Genomic DNA, 17,676 nt, shown 5'->3' on the forward strand with positions numbered 1-17,676 from the left:
GAAGTCATATGTAATATGAAGGCTATTGGTCGAAAATTGTGGAGGCTATATTCCTACATGACTAGGCTACATCTACCCGGCATATGCCTATTGCCTATTACAGGCTGAACTTGAAACTACTTAACCCATTGTGTGATTGATTTCATTTATTTACCCAACTTTACAAGTTTAGTAGCCTAAATCTTTTCAGTGTAACAGATGGTAGGCTATGCTGCTACAGTAATGTGCTCAGCAGAATAGGGTAATAGAACGTCAATATCAAATTACTAAACTGTTCCCGCGCACTGTCTGAACAAACACTTTAGGCTACTATTAATGAATCAAAGAAGGACGATATCCAGATCGTGTATCATCATTTGAAAATGGGCGGGAAGTTTACATAAAACTCTGAACAAGCATTTCTCCAAATGTCATTGGATAACCTAACGTTGTCAGAATGTTTTTTTCTAAACTCTCTTTCTCAGCCTCGGACTGGTAATCGACAATCAGACGCTACATAGTTGCAAGCCCTAATCGAAACGGCAGTCATCCATGGATACAGTTGCTGCAGGACATCATAGGCAACGTTTTTGAGAGCAGCAGACAGACCAATATTTTGGAGAGTTGCAGAGGAGTTGCACCTGTAGGCTAACCTGTATCGTCAGTCCGGGAGGGTAGTGGGCCATCGAACGCGTATATGAAATATAATAGCGTAATATGGATTTTTACTCAACGTCGATTTCGACATTGAATGTGAGTTGTAGCCTAATGCGTTGTAACTGTTCGGTGATATATCATGTAGCCTACAATCCCCCCTTCCCCCACTTTTAAGACATTATTAGGCTATAGGCTAAAATGTATGCGTAATTAGGGCAGGCTACAGTATAGCCTAATTGCGGAGTTGGATAGAATCAACTTGAATAACATGGGTCTATAAATTAACCGTGGGAAATATCCCTGAACTTTATTTTAGAATCTCAAACGTTATCGACTGCACGCGAACGGGGTTCAAGAATAAAGATACATTTAAACTCTGCAGGCTGGACGATTGGAATTCGTTTTTAGTTTTTCAACTTCGTGCATCTTGGTGCACAAGTTGACATCCAACATTCCAATCCAATGTGATAAAAAATTACATTTTTAAGGAAGGTGGTGATGACCATACACTTGAGTTGGAAATGGCGTGACATCACTGTTTTCCGTGATGATGCGAGTTGTTACAGCGGGATGGTATTAAAAGGGAGGCGGACCCTGGCAGTGTACCACACTTCTTTCAGCCTACATACTAAATTAGTTACTACATTTTCGCGTCACAACCAAGAAGACGTATAGAATCAAAATCAAGCACACATACCTTAGTATCAACTTTTTAAACCTGTATCAAATAACATTATTCTCTTTATTGTTTTCGTCCACCAAGAATGGCTGGAGTGGCAAACAGACTGAGCAGTGCATCTGCAAGAGGAGATTTAGCAGAAGTTGAGATGTTATTAATGAACGGAGCAGATGTTAATGAAAACAATGCATTCGGCAGGACACCGTTACAGGTTGGTTATGCATTTTATTTTATAAACATGTAAATCTATAAATTCATGATTCAGTCTATTTGATCGCTATGAACTTAAACCACCACATCTTAGCATATGTGTGTATTAGTATAGCCTAATGTAAAATAGAATGAACTGTGTGCTTTATTGACAAATAAAGTGTTAAAAGTATCCAGTGGGTACAATTCTGTAACTTGGACTTATAAGTATACTTGATCCAAATGATTTTCAACGAATAGCCTAATAAAGCATAAAGAGTATATGCTGTGTTAGGTGTCATATTTTTATTTGTATGATTTATGGAGAGTGCAGCAAAGTGACTTGTAGGCCTTAATTTAGTAGCAATATGTGAACCCAATGTAGACTAGAGTAATGATGTAGACCTATCTATGATTTACCAGAGACGTGAATAATCGCGAAATACATAATACAAAACTGTAATTGAAATGCATTATTTATTTGTTGTTGTTGAATATATTCATATTTTTTACATTCTGTAGACTAAAAAGTTTAGCAGGTTTATTATATATCTTGATGAGGGTGGTAAATCACATGGGTTCAAACACTATAAAGAAATATCATTGCTCAATAGTGATAATTACAGAAGATAATATAGTCAAGACCCTGATGCTTGACCTCATGCGCTACTCTTTGGGCAAGCATGTACACTCAAACACATAGGCCTATGAAACATGTAATTGGTTTCAACAAGACTATTTCTCAAATTGTAGGCTTATAGATAAAACACTAATTTGCTGTTTCTTCGTGTCATGATACATTTATGGTGGTTGATAACTTGGTTGGTTGGTTAGGCTATGTTTATACCTCCTTGGCCGATACCTCTGAATAACTGCCTTGGATCACATGGGGAATCTCACAGTGCAAAGTTTGCTTTAGTAATATAACTACAGTTTATTGTTTTGTCAAATTACACAGTCAAACTCATATGAAAAGCTAGCAAATTGCAGATTGTGAAAGATGGTTGATTTGGACAGTTCATGACCATGCTGGATAGATGTTCAGATAGGCTGATCTCTTATCATGTTATTGGTCCCAGGGCACAGATGAAAAGGCTGAAAGGGGTTCTTTGACCGAACCACACGTTTTTAAAAGATTTAGGCCAAGTTGCATTTAGCCTGTTGAATGTGTAATTCCAATTTAGGCCTATACTCAAATTCAAAGTGCTCTATAAGATTTACATTTGTTCATTAAAAAAAACGATATAAGTATGACATGTAGGCTAACGCACAAAACCGTAATATGCTATTAGTGTCACCCTTTCTCTTCCAAATGAAAAATATATGTTATGACTACTATTTCTATATACCTAATAATGATGACGAACTAAGGCTCTATGATTTATTAGAAGGTAATAGGTTTACATAATTTAGGTAAAAGACAAATTAAAAAAGGTTCAGAAAATGAATAAATAATCAATTGTTTTGTGGTTTAGATTAGTTTTTGATCGTTCCTTTTGAAAACAACAGGTGTAAATCTAGACCTGTCTCTCTTTGTAACATAGCCCTAAAGGATTCCTATTATCCATTAAAACAGTATACTTCTTACAGCCTACATGTTCTGTTTTTGCATATACTATACTTATTTATGTCGAAGTATTCTGCTCTCTACCCCCTCTCATATTCTATTATCTATGTTTTCCTTTTTTTTCTTTCTTTCTTTCTTTTTTACAGGTGATGAAACTTGGTAACCCCGCCATCGCGGAAGCGCTGCTGAGGGCGAACGCAAATCCAAACGTGCGCGACCATGTCAGAGGTCTCACCATCACTCATGACGCTGCAAGGGATGGATATGCAGACACCCTACGCATACTGATGGTTCATGGCGCAGACGTCAATCTCCTGGACAATGATGGCAATCTTCCATTGCATCTAGCCGCAAGGGAAGGCTATCTTGATGTGGTCCAGCTCCTTGTTGGTTCTACGACGGACGCCACAAGGTGCAACTCCAAAGGCCACACACCTTATGATTTGGCGACTACGAACCATAGAGTATCCATTGCGCAATACATTCAGGCGCACACTAATTAATTAATATATATCGGACAATCCTGGCTGGGATAGCGAGGTGGTAGGCCTAAAGAAAAACGAGGGAGAAAGTAGCAAAAAAATGGCTAATAGGCTAATCTACCTCTCTGGTTACAATGTATTTGGATGTTTTTCAGACATGATAGCCTCAATTCTCAATCATAAAGAATGGGCCTATCATGAACTCAGGGGAGTTACGTTTCCTCCTAACCTAATAAGAACACAGCCTAATCCCATTTGCTCCATCGCAGAAAACATTTGACGAGATTATATGCCACTAGAATGATCATTTGAATCTATTTAATATATTAAATATTTTCAGGTCCACAACATTTCCCTAACAACATCTCCAGCTGCTTTTTTTCCTATTTATTTCTCATGTTTGCCGATGTTCCCTAGTGGCATAAGTAAGGTGGGGATTTGTCTTTCAAATTCAATTCATTACCAACATTTTAATAACTATTTGAGATGTGAGTTTAATAATTCAACGACTATTTAAAATGAAATGAGGAACAACATTTTGTTGTTTAACTTCAAGACCATAGGCTGTAGGTATTAAAATAGACGACCCTCTTCATCCAAGGGAGGCTACTCTTGTGCGCATAGCAAATGTCTTATTTTGTCCCCATAGCCTATATTGTCATGGTTAATTCAACGCATGCTATTTTCAATAATAACGCAGTAACCTAGGTCTACCTTTATTCTCCTTGTCCAGACCATTGGTCATACATTATCAATCTATTAGTAGCCTGACTGATGCGGCGATTCTTTTCGATTTTCATTGCACTTGTAAATAATCAAATGAATAGATTTGGTAAGGAACTGTGAAAGCACGCGTTTACTAATATTCGCGTTTTATTTTGTACCAAAGACAACAACTGTCTGCAGGTCTGCATTGTTTTAGGCTTACCTGTTTGTTTAATTTTCTGATTGACTTTTAGATAACAATTTGGTTGAAATATAATGTATGTATGGCTTTAGTACCGGTAGGCCTCGTTTTACTGTATTGTCTTCTATTTGAATATTGCTAATCGATGTTTTTCACTGTTGTTGTCATTTGTGAGAAGAATAAATTAATTTGTCCACTGATTATTAGAAGTTTGCGTCATTTTTTGAATCATTAGACAATTTTTCTATATCCCACATGATGCTACTCAGCACTGCTGTTGTGATCAATGCACCAACATGAGAGATTGTGCCATATAATATAGACTCATTTAAGGAAAATATAGGCTATTGAAAGTAGGCCTACCCTATCTTGGAATGAAGTAATGAGCTGGACCGAAATGCTACACTAGGGGTCAAAATGAAAATGTAGAAAAATATTGTTACTCCAAACATTAGCAAGTTGATATCTGCTTTGCTTCTGAATGTTTTATCACTGTGATTATGAAATCATGTAATGTTAGTTTTAAGGTGGCTATAGAGTTGCTAAAGTTTCATGGTGCTATTCAAGCCGTCGAATGTCTATCCACTCACCACTTTGATAGGCAATTCTTAGATATATTCTTATATTATTGTTATTCCTTTGCAAATTAACAGTGCAATGAACATTCAAATACGAACTTCAAACATTCACGGCTTGTGCTGGCCACTTGGAGAAAAGCACAGCAAAGCCATAAAGTATAGGCCTAACCTGCTACTTTCGGTTAGGTGAGGAGGAACATGCCCTAATTTCAGTCCCACGGTCATATTTGAGAATTTTGGCACTTTGAATGCCAATATCATTTGTCTTTTAAAAGCGAGAAAACGTTTATTAGAAAGAAGTTTAGTCAAACTGTGAATGGCTATGTAATAGCCTAATAAAAATGTGGTTGACTTCTTCCTAGTCATGTAGGCTATCTCATCACGTTGTCTCTCAAACAAGCTTGATAATTAATGCAAGCAAAGCGATGAGACTACTTTTTTTAAATTGGGAAAGGCCTACACTACAGTTATGAAGGCAAAAGTAATCAGGTAGGTATCCGCTTGAATGTAATGATCCCTTTTACGCCACATTCACAGTGTTGTTTTGGGGGTGTCGGAGGTGGAACTGCGTCGGTTTATGTTCAGATCATTGTTATATTAGCCCAACCGGCCGGCAGATGGCGCTATTATTCCTTTGACGTTGTCATCGTCATCCAACTGGAATGTATGCAGCAGGCTAGTCATAATACCATAAAACCTAGTGGTCAAACAGGGAAATGGTTCCAATCGTTTTTCCACCATTCATTTTTCCCATAGAGGATTTTAGAAACACTTAAAATTAGGGCTGTGTTTTGTGTAGGCTTACCCTGGAGTGACATTTTCATAACCATATAAATCTCTCTCGGACAAGGTGACTTTTATCATTAAACCCCTACAACTTATCCAGAACGCTGCAGCCCGTCTGGTGTTCAACCTTCCCAAGTTCTCTCATGTCACCCCGCTCCTCCGCACACTCCACTGGCTTCCAGTTGAGGCTCGCATCTACTACAAGACCATGGTGCTTGCCTACGGAGCTGTGAGGGGAACAGCACCTCCGTACCTTCAGGCTCTGATCAGACCCTACACCCAAACGAGGGCACTACGTTCATCCACCTCTGGCCTGCTAGCCCCCCTACCTCTACGGAAGCACAGTTCCCGCTCAGCCCAGTCAAAGTTATTCGCTGCTCTGGCACCCCAATGGTGGAACAAGCTCCTCCACGACGCCAGGACAGTGGAGTCAGTGACCACCTTCTGGAGACACTTGAAACCCTACCTCTTTAAGGAATACCTGGAATAGTATAAAAGTAATCCTTCTACCCCCCCCCCCCCCCCCCCCACTCCCCCACAAAAAAATACAAGTGGTTGTCCCACTGGCTATCATAAGTTGAATGCACCAATTTGTAAGTCGCTCTGGATAAGAGCGTCTGCTAAATGACGTAAATGTAAATATAAAAATACATTCGGCTCTATTTACTCTCAGATTCGAAAATGCTAATTAGCATCAAAGTAGATGTCATGCAAAACTACAAATCCCTGAATGCTCCTGCACGTCATCTGTAGCTGACACCTTTGCTAACAGGCATTGTGTTAATTTAAAACTTGCACAAGACAGAATTGTCCATTTAAAGAAATGTAGCTAATTTATTCATTACTGCATCTAAAATCCCCTATGGGAAAAATGAATGGTGGAAAAACGATAGGAACTATTTCCCTGTTTGACCACTAGGTTTTATGGGTATTATGACTCATACTGTGGTACTCTATACGCTCATGTCCCTAGGCGACCAGCTCATAGGCCTATATACAACATCCTCCATTCAGGCTGCAATGGCTACGGTTTCCTAACTAGCCACTGAAAACAAAACAGGGAAAAATCAAATCAAATTTTATTTGTCACATGCTTCGTAACCAACAGGTGTAGACTAACTGTGAAATGCTTACTTAAGGGCCTTCCCAACAACGCAGAGAGAAAAAAAGTTGCAAAAAGTTAAGATCTGAGTAAAAAACACACAAAATATATGAATACTGTCATAATAAAACAATTTTCCACCACCATGCTAGAGTGGCAGAAAAGGCTATAAAGACAGTCACGATATTTCATTTCAGAATTGATTAAGATTAGGGTTAGTGTGACGAGTACTGAGTATACGAAGAGGCAGGACGCAGACGCAGGAATTAACAAGGTCAAGGTTTACTAAACAATGACAAAGAGAAATAACAAACATAGAGTAAATGACACAAAGCTAAACAATCACACACAACATCATCCAGAACAGTCCAGGGCTAAATAGGGGTGGTGATGAGGTGATGAGGTGCAGGTGCACTGGAGGTTGGGTTTTCATTCCGGTGTTGCCGAGGTGGTGCGCTCAGACCGGTAGCTCAGTAGACCGGCGAATCAGAGCGCCGGAGGGGAGCAACGGGAGGAGACGTGACAGTTAGGGTTAGGGTAAGGGTACCTCAATGTCCCCCGCCCACTCTGCCTCTCACCGCTTTCGTTCCAATTAAAAAATAAATAATGGGAAGCCGTTTGTTTCACTGTGTACGATTTCTCTGTATATGAACCAGGGGGCCAGGGTTCCAGTCTGCAAGCACGCTTTCCACTGTGCTCAGAGGGCACTTTCAGTACTGCAGTTTAGCTGAAGTCGAGCCCAAAAGGAAAATTCCCATAGACGGCCCCATAGAGAAGTCAAATTAAAACATTCCTAAAAATACACTTTTGTTATCACATTTGAGCCCAAAATATCCATTGATTTATTTAAGTAATTGTAATGGAGGCTGATTTTTACTCATCACACCGCCGCAGATATTAACATTTTATATTCATCCAATGTCTTATGTTTCTGGATGATATGAGGAAGTCGTCGCTGCTCGCGCTGCTCCATTGCTCACTGTGAGTGATAGTGCGCAGGCGTTATCGGCTCTGTGAAGCCGATGGCGACCACAACGAACCGGCGTACGCGAACGTGAGTAGATTACATTGAAAACAACAGGCGTCCATCTTAGACACTGACTCTAGTTCATAGATAGCTCTACATTTACATTTACATTTTAGTCATTTAGCAGACGCTCTTATCCAGAGCGACTTACAGGAGCAATTAGGGTTAAGTGCCTTGCTTAAGGGCACATCGACAGATTTTTTTCACCTAGTCGGCTCGGGGATTAGAACCAGCGACCTTTCGGTTACTGGCACAACGCTCTTACCCACTAAGCTACCTGCCGCTCTAGCCCAATCAGCTGGCAGATGGCGCTATTATTCCTTTTATGTCATTTCTCATCTGCGTCCATCTGGAATGTATGCAGCCGGCTATACACTTGTGTCCCCCAGCGACCGGCTCATACAGTCCGTAAAACATCCTCCACTCAGGCTGCAAGGGCATCGGTTTCCTCCTTAACTTGCTTTAATGGCGAGCTGCCCAGAAAAAAAATAACTGGAAAAATATGCATACTGTCGTAATAAAACAACATTTTCCACCACCATGCTAGAGTGGCAAACGCAGTCTGTTGTTTACCCCTGGCTGAACGCTGTGTGCAAAATCAGGATGTAGCATTAGCCACTCTAGGTAGAGACTATAAGGACCCAGCTGACGCTTAAACTGACTAGCAAAAACCTAAAACTGAACTTTACCATAACCCTAACCCTAACCAAAACCTTAACACTGACTCTAACTCTAACCCTAACCCTAACCCTAACCTAATCTTAACCATACCCCTTACCTAACCCTAATCTAACCCTTACTTTAACTGTTTTAAACTTCAATGGGTTGACGTCAGACTTGAGACCTCCCAAGGATCCCGTTTGGAGACTGCGTCCAAGATGTCCGATCGTTGAACAACGTAATCTACTCATGTTCACATACGCCGTTTCGTAGTTGCTGACATCTTTCTTACTGGGATTACTACGCATGCGCACTAGCACTCAATGCACACTGGACAGACAGCAGTATCGTGCGAGCATGCTCCGTGAACTCTGTCAGAGCGTGGATAGCTAAACAAGCCAACCGGAACATCCCCTGGCTAGTTGGGCTCATGTCTTAGAGCATGAATATAAAATGTTCATATCTTCACCTGTGAGTGATGGACAAAAATTATTTTGAATAACTCAATGGATGTTTTGTGCATAAAGGGGATGACTAAACTGTCTTATTAGGAATTTTCAAATTTGACTTCTCTATGGGGCCGTCTATGGGAATTGTCTTTCTGGGCCATACTTCAGTTAAACTGCAGTACCGAAGCAAAACTGTAGGTGCAGTCAAAAGCGTGCTTCCAGACCGGAACCCTGGCCCCTTGGTGAGGGAGTTGAACAGGGCGGGACTAAAGTTGGGAAAAGCTTAACTTTTTGCAAGTCCTCCACGATATTGCGGTGCGAGTGACCAATCAAAGTTCATCATAGCTTCCAGACCCCTAATGGATTGGCTTGCAATGGATGTTGATACCTAGCACTACCTAGCTTGCTTGCTAACTTGTTAGCACCCACATGACAACAGCTGGTGCGCAATCTCTAATATTAACCCCCCCCCCAGAGTCGATGTCCGGAAATCTAATAAGCATAATAAGAAAATCCCCATCAAAATCTGTTTTTTTGATTGGGATGCATCTTAATCCACCGCATTTGCTAATGTTGGCCTTCTGCATCTGCGGTGGAAGGTGGTCGAGCTACAGAGGTGTTTGTCAGACCAAGAGACATTCCGGAAATCGGTCTTCTCACGAAAACATCGGTAGCGTCCGAACGGTTTGGCCTACAAACTAATATGACCACTCTATCGAAAGATGAGACTCACGAACAAGTACATGTCAGTTGTTTTGATCTAGCCTCACAAGACTCGTCTGAAAAGTATACACTCAGTGGCCAGTTTATTAGATACACCCATCTAGTACCGGGTCGGATCTCCCTTTGCCTCCAGAACAGCCTGAAACGTTGCTCAATTGGTATCAAGGGACCTAACATGTGCCAAGAAAATACTCCCCACACCATTACACCACCGCTGTGATGTATACGCACGCAGTGAATCAGGGAGCAGGTGCAGAAAGAGAGTTTAATAAGACAAGGCAGATGAACAAAAAAACAGTAGCGTACTGAACGTGAAAACGAACCAATACTGCCTGATGACTGAGGCTACTGGGGGCTAAATAAAGGGAAGGTCATCAAGGTGAAGATGAGGTCCAGGTGTGTAATGATGGGGAGTAGGTGTGCGTAATGATGGTTGCCAGGACCAGTGGTTAGTAGACCGGCGACGTCAAGCGCTGGAGAGGGGGAGCGGGGGTAGGCGTGACACCTGGCAGGATGGGGCCATGGACTCATGCTGCTTATGCCAAATCCTGACTAAGCCATCAGCATGATGTAACAGGAACGGGATTCGTCAGACCAGGCAATATTTTTCCACTCCTCAATTGTCCATTGTTGGTGATTGCGTGCCCACTGGAGCCGCTTCTTCTTGTTTTTAGCTGATAGGAGTAGAACGTGGGGTGGTCGTTTGCTGCAATAGCCCGTCCGTGACAAGGACCAACGAGTTGTGTGTTCCAAAACGCCGTTCTGCACACCACTGTTGTACTACACTGTTTGTGGCCCGCCTGTTAGCTTGCACGATTCTTGCCATTCTCCTTCGACCTCTCATGAACAAGCTGTTTTCGCCCACAGGACTGCCGCTGACTGGGTGGTTTTTGTTTGTCGTAACATTCTCTGTAAATCCTAGACACTGTCGTGCATTAAAAGCCCAGGAGTCCGGCCGTTTCTGAGATACTGGAACCGGCGCGCCTGGCACCGACAATAATACCACGCTCAAAGTTGCTTAGGTCACTTGTTTTGCCAATTCTAAAGTTCATTCAATCGAACAGTAACTGAATTACTCGATCCCTGTCTAACTGCTTTATATACAGTGGGGGAAAATAGTATTTAGTCAGCCACCAATTGTTCAAGTTCTCCCACTTAAAAAGATGAGAGAGGCCTGTAATTTTCATCATAGGTACACGTCAACTATGACAGAAAAAATGAGATTTTTTTTCTCCAGAAAATCACATTGTAGGATTTTTAATGAATTTAGTTATGGTGGAAAATAAGTATTTGGTCAATAACAAAAGTTTATCAATACTTTGTTATATACCCTTTGTTGGCAATGACACAGGTCAAACGTTTTCTGTAAGTCTTCACAAGGTTTTCACACACTGTTGCTGGTATTTTGGCCCATTCCTCCATGAAGATCTCCTCTAGAGCAGTGATGTTTTGGGGCTGTCGCTGGGCAACACGGACTTTCAACTCCCTCCAAAGATTTTCTATGGGGTTGAGATCTGGAGACTGGCTAGGCCACTCCAGGACCTTGAAATGCTTCTTACGAAGCCACTCCTTCGTTGCCCTGGCGGTGTGTTTGGGATCATTGTCATGCTGAAAGACCCAGCCACGTTTCATCTTCAATGCCCTTGCTGATGGAAGGAGGTTTTCACTCAAAATCTCACGATACATGGCCCCATTCATTCTTTCCTTTACACGGATCAGTCGTCCTGGTCCCTTTGCAGAAAAACAGCCCCAAAGCATGATGTTTCCACCCCAATGCTTCACAGTAGGTATGGTGTTCTTTGGATGCAACTCAGCATTCTTTGTCCTCCAAACACGACGAGTTGAGTTTTTACCAAAAAGTTCTATTTTGGTTTCATCTGACCATATGACATTCTCCCAATCCTCTTCTGGATCATCCAAATGCACTCTAGCAAACTTCAGACGGGCCTGGACATGTACTGGCTTAAGCAGGGGGACACGTCTGGCACTGCAGGATTTGAGTAGTGTGTTACTGATGGTAGGCTTTGTTACTTTGGTCCTAGCTCTCTGCAGGTCATTCACTAGGTCCCCCCGTGTGGTTCTGGGATTTTAGCTCACCGTTCTTGTGATCATTTTGACCCCACGGGGTGAGATCTTGCGTGGAGCCCCAGACCGAGGGAGATTATCAGTGGTCTTGTATGTCTTCCATTTCCTAATAATTGCTCCCACAGTTGATTTCTTCAAACCAAGCTGCTTACCTATTGCAGATTCAGTCTTCCCAGCCTGGTGCAGGTCTACAATTTTGTTTCTGGTGTCCTTTGACAGCTCTTTGGTCTTGGCCATAGTGGAGTTTGGAGTGTGACTGTTTGAGGTTGTGGACAGGTGTCTTTTATACTGATAACAAGTTCAAACAGGTGCCATTAATACAGGTAACGAGTGGAGGACAGAGGAGCCTCTTAAAGAAGAAGTTACAGGTCTGTGAGAGCCATAAATCCTGCTTGTTTGTAGGTGACCAAATATTTATTTTCCACCATAATTTGCAAATAAATTCATTAAAAATCCTACAATGTGATTTTCTGGAGAAAAAAAATCTCAATTTGTGTGTCATAGTTGACGTGTACCTATGAGGAAAATTACAGGCCTCTCTCATCTCTGTAAGTGGGAGAACTTGCACAATTGGTGGCTGACTAAATACTTTTTTCCCCCACTGTAGCAAGCCATGACCACGTGACTCAGTCTGTAGAAGCGAACCATTTTCTTGAACAGGGTGATGTACATAATAAACTGGCCAGTGAGTGTATATAAGTAGTTTAGCACCAAAAAAAGGGGTTAAATATGGGTAAAACAATCTGTATGAATAGGTTATTCAATGCGTTTCTATGGGCTAATAGCATTAAGGCTATTAGCCCATTTGGCAAATCTGACCATAACTCTATATCCTGATTCCTGCTTACAAGCAAAAACATAAACAGAAAGTACCAGTGATGTTCTCAATACGGAAGTAGTCTGATGAAGCGGATGCTAAACTACAGGACTGTTTCACTAGCACAGACTGGAATATGTTCTGGGATTCATCCAATGGCATTGAGGAGTTTACCACATCAGTCAACGGCTTCATTAATAAGTGCATTGACAACATCATCCCCACTGTGACCGTACATACATATCCCAACCAGAAGCCATGGATTACAGGCAACATTTGCACTGAACTAAAGGCTAGAGCTGCCACTTTCAAGGAGCAGGACACTAATCCGGACACTTATAAGAAATCCCGCTACGACCTCAGACGAGCCATCAAACAGGCAAAGCGTCAATACAGGACTAAGATCAAATCCTACTATGCCGGCTCTGATGCTCGTCGGATGTGGCAGGGCTTGCAAACTATCATGGATTACAAAGGGAAACTCAACTGCGAGCTGCCAAGTGACGCGAGCCTACCAGACAAACTAAATGCCTTCTATGCTGGCTCCGAGGCAAGCAACACTGAACCATGCATGAGAGCACCAGCTGTTCTGCGTGATCACACTCTCCGTAGCCAATTTGAGTAAGACCTTTAAACAGGTTAACATTCACAAGGCCGCAGGGCCAGATGGATTACCAGGATGAGTACTCAGAGCATGCGCTGACCAGCTGGCAAGTGTCTTCACTGACATTTTAAACCTCTCCCTGACCCAGTCTGTAATACCTACATGTTTCAAGCATACCACCATAGTCCCTGTGCCCAAGAAGGCCAAGGTAACTTGTCTAAATTACTATCACCCCATAGCACTCACATCTGTAGCCATGAAATGCTAAAAAAAAGTCTGGTCATGGCTCACATTAACACCATCATCCCAGACACCCTGGACCCACTCCAATTCGCATACTGCCCCAACAGATCCCCAGATCACTCAATCTCTATTGCACTCCACACTGCCCTCTCCCACCTGGACAAGAGGAACACCTATGTTGAGAAGACTGTACATTGACTACAGCTAAGGGTTAAACACCATAGTGCCCTCCAAGCTCATCACTAAGCTAAGGACCCTGGGACTGAACACCTCGCTCTGCAACTGGATCCTGGACTTCCTGACGGGCCGCCCCCAGGTGGTGAGGGTAGGCAACAACACATCCGCCACGCTGACCCTCAACAAGGGGGCCCCTCAGGGGTGCGTGCTTAGTCCCCTCCTGTACTCCCTGTTCACCCACAACTGCCTAGCCGAGCACGACGCCAACACCATCATTAAGTTTGCTGACAACAAGATGGTGGTAGACCTGAGCACTAACGACGTTGAGACAGCCTATAGGGAGGAGGTCAGAGACCTGGCAGTGTGATGCCAGGGCAACACCCTCTCTCTCAACTTCAGCAAGAGAAAGGAGTTGATCGTGGACTACAGGAAACAGGGCTGTTGGAGCGGGTCGAGAGCTTCAAGTTCCTCAGTGTCCACATCACTAAGGATCTATCATGGTCCACACACACCAAGTCGTGAAGAGGGCACAACAACAAGCATGTTACTTCTCAGGAGGCTGACAAGATTTGTCCTGGGCCCGCAGATCCTCAAAAAGTTTTACAGCTGCACCATTGAGAGTATCTTGACTCGCTGCATCACCGCTTGGTATGTTAACTGCTTGGCATCCGACCGCAAGGCGGTACAGAGGGTAGTGTGTACGGCCCAGTACATCACTGGGGCATAGCTCCTTGCCATCTAGGACCTCTATACCAGGCGGTGTCAGAGGAAGGCCCTAAGAATTGTTAGAATCCAGCCACCCAAGTCATAGACGGTTCTCTCTGCTATCGCATGGCAAGTGGTACTGATGCACCAAGTCTGGAACCAACAGGACCCTGAACAGCTTCTACCCTCAAGCCATAAGACTACTAAATAGGTTTTATGGCTCAGTTGGTATAGCATGGCGCTTGCAACGCCAGGGTTGTGGGTTCGTTTCCCACGGGGGGCCAGTATGAAAATGTATGCACTCACTAGCTGTAAGTCGCTCTGGATAAGAGTGTCTGCTAAATGACTAAAATGTAAAAAAAAGTACGACTCATACTGTGGTACTCTATAGCGCTGTATAGTTCTGCATTAACATGATTGGTTGACGGTAGGTGCGGGCGGGAGGTCCTGTATAAACACAAACTCACTTCTTTGGCAACTTCCTTCACAACAGCTCTGCTCTGCGAAGCGCAAGAAGTATGAATGCCCTGACTTCTGCAGAGGCCATATCACAGTGAATGCTGTATGGCCACTGCAGACATCTGGCTGGCTGCACCCTGGTCTCAGAGCGTTTCGTATTATTCTGTATGTAAATCCGAGACACTCCTGAAGGAAACTCTAAAATGGCATTTCGTTTTTATGAAGATTTTAGAATATTCACATGAAAATCTGTCACTAATTGGATGAAAACCTAGCTATAGACACCATAAAGACCCTGGCAAGTGCGCTAGTTCAGTGTTACTTGTATTATGCCTGCAGCCCCAAATATCTAAAGAATAAACTACCAGCCAAACAAGTTTGTAAGAATTGTACTTCAACTCCCCCCTCATACTCATCTGAAGGTTGAGCTTTTTTTTGTCTCTAGCTCTGTAATGTGTCTATGTAATTGTATATGTATTTATGTTTTTAAAAAAGGGACCACAACGGAAATAAGTCCCCGACTTTAATCCCGATCACCTGTTAAAAAATCTTTGTGTATATACGTATTTTTTTAAACTGACAAATACAATCAATCAATGAATCAATCCAAACTGTGCTGCGGCCAATTGATGAATGGAAAGAGACATCTGTTACAAAACACCAAAAAGTTTAATGACATTTGGTAATTGTCAAGCCAAGCCTTCGATACTGGGTAAACCTACAAGGTAGGGAGGGAATTATTTTCTGTTTGTCGAGATTGACGTAGTCTATTTATTGTGGTGTTGAAAACGCAAACCATGATATTGAAGTGCCCGAAGTCGGTATGCTTTGTTTATTGGTTGTGTGGTGCATTGGCACAGAAACCTGTTGGTGGAAATTTGTTGCATATATTTTATATAATTATAAATATGGCATCAAAATGTTGAAAATCTGATTTCCCCCTAGCTGATCATTGTCTGCAGCGGGCTCTGATCGTAGTGTAATGAAACAGGCAAGGAGACTGAGCTTGTCTGTGGTGGTCGGTGAACCGTCAACCTTCTGGCACGTAGCCCTGCGTGGCATCGACTGTGCCACAAAAGCATGCTGAAGTGGCAAAGTCGATATCCACGTTTATAAACACAGGATCGCTATTTGTGGTCGTAAACATTATTTTGAGTTAGCTCCCTTTAAAAAGGCATGTGTAGATTTTCCTTTTGTATTTCGTGATTTTCATAATTCATTGGTCGAGTTTGTCTTCATGCGTGCTTGTCGATTGTAGGCCTAAGTCCTTTGATGTAGGCCTATGCCTTTTATTTCAATGCATGTGTATGATTAATCTGGCATAGGGGCCTAGTTAGCATTTGCTGTCAGCTGTTTTATGCACAGGTTATTTTCACATTGATGTAGGCATTCGAAGTCTACCTTGTTGTGACTTGATAGAATAGGCATTGCTTGACTTGGGCAGGAGCTCACCGGCACCTCACATTTTCGACTGCTTGAGCTCCTGTTCCTCATATAGAATCTTAGTTTTAAAGTGTTGTGGAGGTCCTGCACCTAAATATAAACACTACCGGCACCCAAAATACTGTAAGTACCAGAAACTATTTCAGTCCAAGTCAAGCACTGAGAATAGGCCTATATTATGCATCTGTTTCATGTGGCACTGTATAGGCTGTTCCACAAGTAAATTAGTCAATTAATGATGAGGCTGAGTAGTGGTTGACATTGTACACACCGTTCGACAGACCTTTAAACCTAATATTGCGGTGATAATTAATGGATGGGGTCAATTGTTTTTGCTGTTTTCCAAATAGCATTTTAGAGTTTTTAAATTGTGTAGAAATGCAGTAACTGGCTTGAATATGAACTCATCCTCTGTTACTGAATTTGTCTCACTAAGTTGCCCTGTGGCCCACTGCATTTAGTGCTGATCAACATCTACACCGCTAACGGTGTTGGTGCAACTCCTGGTCTCGGTACACCCTGGGGAGTAGGGTACTAAAAACTATTTTGACATGAATAGAGAATCCAGAGAGCCTTTGACCTCGTGCCCAACTGTTGGGAACATGACCATCTATTTGAATTGGTTATCTTTCTCATAGATATTGGAAAGAGATTTCGCTTTTTTTCCCCGAGAGATGATTCAGAAAAAGGGTGCTTGCAGCCAAAGAAAGCCTAACCACAATAAGCAGGATGTGTGTGTATATATACTTCCTATTTCTTTCTGCAGTGTATTCCGGTTAGGGAGAGTGACAGGAGGGTCTTCATCAAAGGCAGCTTCCTCCCACAGGCCTTCACAGTGTGGCATGTGCGCTGCAGAGACGATCAGTTTGTGTAGAACATGGAAGATGTAGTATGGGTTTTCTACTTGAATACTACTTTAGGATTACTACTTGGCTCTGTCTATGTGCAAAATATACATTTCTGAGTTCTAGGCTGCAGTGAATAAATAGGTCAACGTCTTATGTGTAAAGCAATTGTGAATGTTGTTTTTCTATTCTGTTTTTTTATGAGTGCAGATTGATTCTTATATTCTGTTGGAAATGTTGGTTGTGTTCTGACAATGGAGGCAAGTGTATTATTAATGTGACTTCCCTCTACTGGACATACTTTAAATTACACAAGTTCAAAATGTGCAACTGTTGGTTGGTTAATTCCGGAAATGGAAGGAGAACCTTTGTATAAACAACACAAATTGCTTGTGACTCGAGGGTTTGCAAACCAAAATCAAAAGACCAATTAGTGGAAAAAATATCAGAATTGGGCTGCCTGTGTAAACGCAGCATTAAGACACCATTAAATAAATCACATACACAAACATG

The 17,676-nt window shown here is 42.2% G+C and overlaps 1 protein-coding gene across 1 annotated transcript; it reads left to right on the top strand.

Annotated features, from left to right (window-relative positions):
- Positions 1-1,400: 1,400 nt before the first annotated feature.
- cdkn2c (cyclin-dependent kinase inhibitor 2C (p18, inhibits CDK4)) lies at positions 1,401-4,655 on the top strand (the record flags this gene model as incomplete). The annotated part of the gene is made up of 2 exons (XM_084185366.1): positions 1,401-1,526; positions 3,218-4,655. 2 exons carry the CDS (start codon positions 1,401-1,403, stop codon positions 3,572-3,574), a joined length of 483 nt encoding a protein of 160 aa, XP_084041492.1. The 3' UTR covers positions 3,575-4,655.
- Positions 4,656-17,676: the final 13,021 nt, after the last annotated feature.

The sequence above is a fragment of the Coregonus lavaretus genome (genome assembly GCF_964263955.1).
Source record: "Coregonus lavaretus genome assembly, chromosome: 21".
NCBI lineage: Eukaryota > Metazoa > Chordata > Actinopteri > Salmoniformes > Salmonidae > Coregonus > Coregonus lavaretus.